General features: G+C 33.3%; 2 protein-coding genes across 2 annotated transcripts; both read left to right on the top strand.

Annotated features, from left to right (window-relative positions):
* The first annotated feature begins 1,585 nt into the window (after positions 1 to 1,585).
* Positions 1,586 to 4,864, top strand: LOC131802142 (monocarboxylate transporter 9). The gene is made up of 5 exons (XM_059121604.1): positions 1,586 to 1,843; positions 1,902 to 2,912; positions 2,973 to 3,117; positions 4,180 to 4,300; positions 4,381 to 4,864. Exons 1-5 carry the CDS (start codon positions 1,766 to 1,768, stop codon positions 4,595 to 4,597), a joined length of 1,572 nt encoding a protein of 523 aa, XP_058977587.1. The 5' UTR covers positions 1,586 to 1,765; the 3' UTR covers positions 4,598 to 4,864.
* Positions 4,865 to 6,147: 1,283 nt separating this feature from the next.
* LOC101895740 (receptor-binding cancer antigen expressed on SiSo cells) lies at positions 6,148 to 9,081 on the top strand. Its single transcript, XM_005186846.4, has 4 exons — positions 6,148 to 6,463; positions 6,518 to 6,655; positions 6,718 to 6,834; positions 8,607 to 9,081. Exons 1-4 carry the CDS (start codon positions 6,296 to 6,298, stop codon positions 8,793 to 8,795), a joined length of 612 nt encoding a protein of 203 aa, XP_005186903.2. The 5' UTR covers positions 6,148 to 6,295; the 3' UTR covers positions 8,796 to 9,081.
* Positions 9,082 to 9,263: the final 182 nt, after the last annotated feature.

Genomic DNA, 9,263 nt, shown 5'->3' with positions numbered 1-9,263 from the left:
TGTGGTGACGGAATATTGTCCATATAGGTCCACGTTTTTCTATATCACCCATATAACGGTACTTCCCGATATCAGGAATTTTCATTTTCAACATAATTATTTCAAATTTGGTATTTTGAAGTTGGAGTAGAATAAGTATGTATAACATTCAAATTGACAGAATCTAAATCAAATGCACCGTACTGAGCTAATATTTAATGACGGTAACTACTGATAAGACAATATTTTTCACAATTTCACGAAATCTTATATAAAGTTTTGTTTTCCCTTTATTGGTAATTCGCATTTCTATTCTGTCCGCAATAAATTTTGTGTTTTTATGACCTATTCCAAGCCGTTACTTTTACCCATTTCTACATGATATAATATTTTTTATTGAGTGGTCACTGAAAAATATAAATAACATGTTCGGCACATAACCTCAGCAGCTGGGACCTTTATACGTTTAAAGTACTCACTTTTCTCAACTCAAACAACAAATAAAATAGATATACACATGGTACAATAAAATTTTAATTCAATTTAAAAATTTTATTTTCTTGGCTTAATATGTCAACTTTATTTGTTTATGTGTGTATATTCTTTTCAATAATAAAAAAATTGTTAAGAAAATACTCAAATTCGCGTGTTTTACAAATGCTACAGTTTTTGCACCGAAACAAAACTGTAGAAATATATGTAACATGATTTTGAAAATAAATTTTGACTTTCATTCAGTTTTCGCGTTTTTCTATTATTTTGTCAAAATCAATGCAACAAGTTGTTCGGTTTTTTTGATGGTTTTGATAGTAATTCAGACATTACAAGCCAAACAAATAGACATCTATCTATACTTCCAATTTTAGCCTACCTTGTCTTCATTGTACCATGGATATACACTTTTATACAAACATTTTCCTATTCCACTAATTTCAAAATTTGTTTTACAAAGCTGATAAAATAAGTACTACTTGTTGAGGTAAGTGTAGACACCACTAATCAGTATTTACACGCAATATTACATCCCAAGAAAGCATACTAATTACATTTATAGCGATCTATGCTTTAAATGTTTAAATAGTTGATCACGACCGTGCGTTGTGCGTACAAAATATGTAAATGTTTGTAGTTGCAGAATATAACAATTATGTTAATTTGATAAATATTAAATTTTTACAACATTTCAATATATGAACCTTGCGTATTTGGGTAATACGGACATTTTACCATTGTGGGGAAGTTGAATATTTTTGTACGCTACGTTGAATTTTGAGTAACGCTGTTACCAAAAAGTTTCAAAGTTGAACAAATTAAACATTGATAGAAATGGTGTTTTTATAACCTTGCTGCCAGCTGAAGTCGACCGGTAAAAATAGCCCCCCTCGTGAGACGCATATATAGATAATAATTCACCTAATTAATACGTCTAAAATTTACACACATCAGTGATTATCACGGCATCGTAGTTTTGTATCATTATCTGATGCTTGGTAATACCTTCAACTACTTTTTGGCTTCGATGCTCTGAGGAGGTATGGCTCCTTATTTATTTAAAGACTTTATATTTACACGTCTGTAGTGCAGTCTAGTTTATGGCTAGTTATAAAGTTGAAGTTGTCTTATCAATGTTATCTCTTGCCACCCGCCTGCCTCCCACTTCCAGTCCATTGAAATTGTGGTGAAAACTCCCATGATGAATGACAATTATTAGAGCTTGTCCAAATTGTGAAATGATTCTCGAAATCATTTGTACTTAGACGTTGATGCTGTTAGCAAAGGCCTTAGCATGAAGTCGGGAACACGCTTAGAAGCACCTGATGGCGGTTGGGGGATACTCGTTTGCATTGGCATGGCAATGCCTTTCGTATGTATTCGGTGTCTAATCCTTTTTTGAAATCTATTTGAGTGTTGTGTCTATTTAGGTGAGCGGTTTGGCAGCACTGCCATCCTTTGGTTTGGTGTTCGGAGATTTTCTTAAAAGTATTGGAGCCGAGACGAGTGCCATTGGATTTATAACTAGCGCTTTTTTCTTTTCGTTCAGTTTTGCGGGACTTTTTTCGGGGTCTCTGTTTAACCGTTTTGGATTAAGGACCGTGGGTCTTTGGGGAGGATTCCTGTATTTCGGCGGCTCGCTGCTACAAATTTTCGTCACATCAACTATTGGCTTGATTTTTGCCTTTAGTCTGATCCAGGGTGTTGGTTTTGGTCTCATTGTACCCACATCCTATACCACCTTCAACAACTATTTCGTCAAGAAGCGTATAATGTGGATGAGCTTTTCCCAATCGTTAATTGGATTGGGTTCTATGTTTTATCCAGTGCTCATGCAAAAATTTCTGGAGTGGTATGGATTTCGGGGATGCCTTATGGTTCTGGCAGCAATAAATTCTCACGCCATTCTAGGCATGCTTCTGATGCAACCTGTAGAATGGCATATGCGTGTTGTTCCTTGTACGGATGAAGAAATGCAAAATCTCAACCAAAATGAACCACTACCGGAGAAAACTCCCGAACAACCAAAGCCCTTAAGTGAAGTGAGTCACGATAAGAACCATTTATCTGTATCGACCTCCAATATAGGACCGCGAAAATTATCGATTCAAATGGAAAAAATATCAAGCCGTTGCTCCAGCATTGCCAGTTTAGGCAATTGGTCTGGCGCCATGGTTGTGAGTGACGCCTCACCTGAAATGCTCAACATCATAGGATCGCGACGAGCATCCACGGTTGTGTCAGCCCAAACGCACAGCAGCATAGATAAGAAGGAGACGAAAAAGTCTAAATGGCAAATCGTTGTTGATTTTCTGGATTTGACGTTGTTAAAGAAACCCATTTATGTCAATATCGTTTTGGGTATATCCTTCGCTTTATATTCGGATATTGCCTTTTTTACGCTGCAACCATTGTATATGTTCGAGTTGGGTTTCAATAAGGTCGGTATTTTTGTACTGTCGAAATGAAAATGTTGCTAAAGTACTTGGTATCCTTTACAGCCGGACACAGCAAGCATCATTGCAATCGGAGCGGCGGCAGATTTGGGTTCGAGAATATTTCTAGCATTTCTGGCCGTTTTCATACAAGTGCCGTCCAGGTATATATATTTGGCTGGGTCCTTCTTCACAGTATTATCGCGTTTTGGTAAGTATCAGAACGGAATTTTTTGTGTGTTGATGATAATATACAACGGTACAATATACTCCATCTCTCACATTCGAAAGTTTCCATAGATGTACGCATATCCATCTAGGGTTTAACAAAATGTATTGCAATTATTTCAGTAAAATTTTATAAAACCGAATTAATTTTGTAGTCAGGAACACGTTTTGCACAAACTTTTTTTTAATTTTCGTGGTGTTGTATTTACATTGTATTTGCAAAGTCATAAATACCTAGAGCCTCAAAAATGTATTATAAGAAAATGGTTAGCGGCTATAATATGTAGAGGAACAGCACATGACAGAGAAATACAATTTAGCGGTTAAAATCGAACCGAATTTACTATGGTAACGATGTGGTTATGATATCATATATAATATTTCACCTCTCTATTGTATCATCGTTATACTTCATGTCTTTGTTATTTGTCCAGCAAGCAACCTGAAACAAGTGATTTCAGAAGGAATTTAAGTTGTTCTCGAATAATAGAACATCAAAATGTTAGTTACATTTTTAATTTTTTTAAAGAATTTTGAAAGGTTTTGCAATCCCATTTTATTTATCTGTAACATAATGGAAGGTGTGTACTAACTGATACACATGCAAATACCTATTGCAGATAAACTTGTTTATTACCTCCTTTTAAAAACGTCACGATTAATCGCCCGAACGGTTGTCGGTCATAAAATGTCTAAATAGATAACAGTTTCTCGCGTATTAGGCATATCCAGTCGTAAGTTTTATTTTTCTTTTGTCCCGCTTAAGATTCACTAATCGCAACCTCCTCGATACCATTGTGAGTTGCTAAGACTGCCACACTTAAGAGTTCTTATCTACGTTTGCGCAAGCGAAAGTTGTAAAAAGTTATAGCACAAATAAATATTAAAGTAATAGTTTTAGAATTCCATGAATCGTTCAAAACAAAACTTCAACCAATGAGTAATGATGTTAATGATGTTTGTAGATGTCGGAGATGAAAACAAAATTGTAAATCATACTGGGGTTTTCTGATTTGGTCTATGGTATATTTATTCTTGTTTTTAGTATTCCTCAATGTATCCAGCTTCAAGGGAATGGCCATAATTACAGCGGTTATGGGATTCCTTCGTACTTGGATTCATGTGCCACTGCCGTTGATTTTTGCCGAATATTTGCCCAAGGAAAGGTAAAAACAAAATCAGTACTATCCCTATCAGTCTCCACTTTGCTAATTTCACAAAAAAAAAAAACATCCATATTTTTCAGATTTGCAACTGGTTATGGACTATTCATGTTTATGCAAGGCAATGTTATGTTTGCCGTTGGCCCATTCGTTGGCTATTTGCGAGATATGACCAAGGACTATATTCTTACCTTCCACTGTCTGAACTTCTTTATGGGACTATGTGCATTTCCCTGGATTTTAGAAATTATATTTTTAAAGTTCCGCAGAAGAGAAAAGATCCAGACAAATGGTATCTGAGTATCTAGTTATTCCAGTTCTATCTAGATATAGTACATATCCAAAGATGTATAACAGCACTGACTAATGTTAACAGTATAATATACTGTAAACATTTTTAAAAACATTTATGCTGTAAGTGTATAAAATTGTGAATGCGAATTGACATATAACAATATTTAAATATAAATAAAAAATGCGGTAGTAATAATATTGTACAGGTGTATACTGGATAATTTTTATATTAATCGCTCCTGAACTATATGCATTTACGACTGCTTTTCATCTATTCTGAGTTTAATTATTGACCGTGATCTGAAATAACAATAAGTTTGGCATAAATAAAAACAACTAATGAGAATTCAAATGTGGTAAATTGTTTTCGGACCCCGCTTTAATATATTCCTTCTCTTTTTAAGGGTTTTTCACAAAATTAAGCCCTATATTAAAAATAGTTTTTCGTCCTATGGTCCACAATTCAAAATTCTGAGAAAATTATTTATTTATATCAAACTTTTAAGAGTTTGTGTGTAACATGTCGAAAAATAGTTTTATTTTAAACTAGTATTACCGTTTGGTTCTTTATAAAAGGTGGTCACAGCTTACGACTACACATTCAGATAAATTTATTAAATTTACTACTATAAAAATAATACAAAAAAATAAACTACTATAAATATAATACATGATGAGTAAACTACTTCAACAAAAGGACATTTCAAAATATCCTTATTAGTATAATTAAGAAAAATGAGATCTATATAAATAGGTATTAAAAAATATAAAAAGGTATTCACGAAGATTGATTCTGTAAGTGCACCGAGAATAATTACAAAAGAAAAAGAAATATTCATTAAAAATCCAGTATTATACATCTATAAAGATGCCTTCAAAATATATAAACTATATAAATAATAATATATAAATTTATTTTAAAGTCTTATGACAAAGTCTGAACGAAAATTGTTGAATGAAAGGTAAAAAAAATCTTTGGAGGAAAAACAATAATTGTTTTTATTATTATTATTATTATTATTATTATTATTATTATTATTATTATTATTATTATTATTATTATTATTATTATTATTATTATTATTATTATTATTATTATTATTATTATTATTATTATTATTATTATTATTATTATTATTATTATTATTATTATTATTATTATTATTATTATTATTATTATTATTATTATTATTATTATTATTATTATTATTATTATTATTATTATTATTATTATTATAATTTCATGTACTTTTTTACAAATTCCTATAAAAATCAACAAACAAAAATTTTGAAAAAGGAACTATGTTATGAATTACGAATCGTGCCGTATGAACGGGTTAATTTTGAGAGCGAACAACGTGATTGAAATTGCAATGATAACATGCTTAAGTCGAAAAATTGACTATGAATAGTCGAGTACTCGGTTTCCATCAAGTCCATAGTCGAGTTCGGCAAACGATAGTAGCAACTAGATCCGCGCTCTTTAGTGAAAATGTTCAATTTTCTCATGTCTCATTCGTAAACAACAGAGTACCCGGGCGTTATGCATTACACTCATTCGTAAACAACAGAGTACCTCGAGTCTGCTTTCTGTTTATTTTTTATCGGGTGTTCCTTTGTGGCCTTCACATTCGTTTCGTTGGGACGATTTTCATTTTTGTTTCCAACGCACTTGAAGCAGAGACGACAATCAACTCCTCGAGGATGGTTTTCCAGCAAATAAAGATACTCTTTTTGAGTATTTTCGGTTTATTTAGAAGAGCACTATGTTGTTTCTCCCGGAAGAGGAAACCCAGCTATTCAGAGCCAATGAATAATGTTGTCGTCATTCAATCCAATTACGCTCCTCCGCCAATTTCCACAAATATTTCGGTAAGAAAATATGTTTTTTAAGATGGCATTTTATACTATTCTATTTTGGACTAGACGGCTCCTCCTGAACGTGATTGGAACTCATGGGACGACAGTCCTAGGTCAGTTCAAGAGCATATTGAACAATACAGACAGCAAATTGCTAAGCCCCCAACCCCTCAGGCTGAAGTAAATGAACCTGACTTCTTTAAGGTATGTTGAGTTCATGTCTAGATTTTATCTCTTGAAAAATAGTAATATTGAGGTATATATAGGAATTAACTCCTGTTATAAGGCCACAGCCAAAATATTACCTGGCAGATAATACCCAAGACCAGCAAGATTTCTCGCGTTTGCAGGCGGCGAAAACAGATGTACCAATAGCTTTAAATGTAAGTAGCTGAAATCAATCATACATATTTCGTCTGTTCCGGAACTGCAAGAATGGAACAGAGTCCAACAGTCATATATTGGGCTTAATTTGAGTTTGGAGACTATGCTCGGATTGACCTGAAAAATTTTTTATATGAAGGTATTTTTCAAAAATTTTTTTGTGGGGGAAATACCCTGTTATTCCACCCGAAAGTTCGGATACAAAATACGTTGTCTTTTACAAAATGAAAAGCTTATGAAAATACCTATCCAACGAGTGGTCATATATATGATGTTGTTTGAGCCTGTTTCGCAGTAATATAAGAAAATTGGTATTTAAAACATTACATTAAAATCTACATACTACATTATAGCCTACACTCTTGCCTTTCCAAGATGGTGTATTGAATTGATATGTTTTGTAGTCTTTGTACGTCTTTCGAGATATTAGTGATAAAATCATAAAATAGAGATTTTCTCCACTAATAAAGGGTGTCCCAAATAGAGAGCAATTTTTAAATTTTGTGCCATAGGAAGTGTCATTGTTTGACATTTCAACAAATGTTGTAGAATGTACGAATGGGTTCGTTTATTGGGTATTGGCGAGACAATATGAAAATGTTGATTTTGCCGAAAAACATCTTCAGTGCCGAGGCCCATATCTATCTTGATGACTTCGTTAATAGCGCATTTGGGCTGGTCAAGCGCAAATAGTCAATAATGTTCGGCGGGATCATAACCAGTTTTTTCTTGTCTATAATTGAAGAAATTAATGTGGAGGGCATGTGGTTTCAATAAGAGGGCGCCACATGTCATACAGCCAACGAAAAAATTCTATTGGTACATCAGTCATTTCTCGGTCTTATTATTCCGCGTTTGAATACTAGAATTGGTAGCCTAGATATACCTTCCGATTTATTTTTCGTTGCGGTTTTTCTAAAGTCGATGGTTTAGGCCTTAAAATAAGAAATTGGACATACCCCCGAGAAGAAAATCTCAAGCCCCGGCCAAGGGTCGCCTACTTACAAAGGTTATAAAATGTAGAAAAACTATGAACCGCGTAGCCGGTGATGTACATACCCCCTACGAGAAAATCTAAAGCCCACACCGAATGCCGGCTACTTACAAAAGTTATAAAGTTTAGAAAAAACAACAACGCGTAGCCGATGTTGGACATACCCAGAGGACAAAATCTCCAGACCGGCCGAAGGCCAGCTACTTTTGGCACAATTTTGGAAAAGCAAGAGTGTAGGCTATAATGTAGAATGTTGATCTTAACACCCCATTATGGGTACATTTTCAACTTTTTAGGGGTTTTTCAAAAAAAAAATACCTACCAGTTATAAAAAATTTTAAATGATCCGAGCATACACTCAACTTGCTCCATATATTACTTGCCCAAATTACTTGCCGTAATCAGTTCAAAAATAACTACCAGTTATAAAAATTTTTAAATGATCCGAGCATAAACTCAACTTGCTCCATACATTAATTGCCCAAATTGGGAGCCTCACTCGGATCGTTCTAAATTGTATTATAGCTATTTTCTGTAGTTCTGGTCTGATAATGACTTTTTCGAAATGTTTGTCATTGTCTGTCTTTAAAAGTAATTCGGAAAATGTAAATAATCATTAGGTCACGCTTGGCTCAAATATTCGGCATGTTCAAAGAGATCATTCGTTTATTAAAAATAAAATGTGGATAGATATAACTAGTCTGCGCGCCGAACGATCCGAGTCGTTATATTGGATCTAAGGACATTTTTTCAAGTATTTTCTTTTTCGTAATGTAGGCAGATTTAGAAGACTGGGAAGATGAGGACACCGGTGATTGGGAGGAAATGGATAATGAACAGACAAAACAATTGATTCGAGAAAAAAGACGAGAGATGAGAAATATGCGCCAAAAGTCACTTAAATACAAGCAAATGGCAAACAACATTCCTGCAAACGACCTCAATCCATCCAAGGTTGTTTCGTAGTATTGATTAAAATATGTATGCAATATTTATGTACCTTATTTGTTTTTTCATAATACCGTTTCCTTAAATATTTTTTATGTTTCCACATGTTTGTTCTACAACAACTTTTTATAGACTAAAGTTTGGAATTCGATTAGGAAATAAAGGATTTGAATGTTTAGTTCAAAAAAGAACATATATTTATGTACATATATGTATTTCAGTATATTTTTAAAGTTAATTTAAACATTAAAATATGGTATTATAAACCATGATACACAATACAATAAAATAATTGCTATATCTACTCCCAATGATTTAATTGCAGATAAGATTGGCGTTGTTTATCAGATTTCTATTAATGCTATTTTACCACCTTAAAAGTTTTCATTACAACAGGTCGGTAGACTCCATCGTCGTCCCAGGAATACAAAAGAGAAACCGAAACAAACTATTACTCAATATAAAAAATGATTCCAAATTGAAAAT

The sequence above is a fragment of the Musca domestica genome, unplaced genomic scaffold, assembly GCF_030504385.1.
Source record: "Musca domestica strain aabys unplaced genomic scaffold, Musca_domestica.polishedcontigs.V.1.1 2, whole genome shotgun sequence".
Classification (NCBI taxonomy): domain Eukaryota; kingdom Metazoa; phylum Arthropoda; class Insecta; order Diptera; family Muscidae; genus Musca; species Musca domestica.
Note: the sequence above shows the minus strand (reverse complement) of the source record. Positions and strands in the feature narration are given on the sequence as shown.

What these genes read in the sequence shown, in the direction of transcription:
- LOC131802142 (XM_059121604.1), top strand. Translation starts at nt 1,766, where the DNA reads ATGAAGTCGGGAACACGCTTAGAAGCACCTGATGGCGGTTGGGGGATA. An exon ending in CACAGTATTATCGCGTTTTG is followed by an intron (nt 3,118 to 4,179) that starts GTAAGTATCAGA and finishes TCTTGTTTTTAG; the next exon opens with TATTCCTCAATGTATCCAGC. An exon ending in GAATATTTGCCCAAGGAAAG is followed by an intron (nt 4,301 to 4,380) that starts GTAAAAACAAAA and finishes CATATTTTTCAG; the next exon opens with ATTTGCAACTGGTTATGGAC.
- LOC101895740 (XM_005186846.4), top strand. Translation starts at nt 6,296, where the DNA reads ATGGTTTTCCAGCAAATAAAGATACTCTTTTTGAGTATTTTCGGTTTA. An exon ending in ATGAACCTGACTTCTTTAAG is followed by an intron (nt 6,656 to 6,717) that starts GTATGTTGAGTT and finishes AGGTATATATAG; the next exon opens with GAATTAACTCCTGTTATAAG. An exon ending in ATGTACCAATAGCTTTAAAT is followed by an intron (nt 6,835 to 8,606) that starts GTAAGTAGCTGA and finishes TTCGTAATGTAG; the next exon opens with GCAGATTTAGAAGACTGGGA.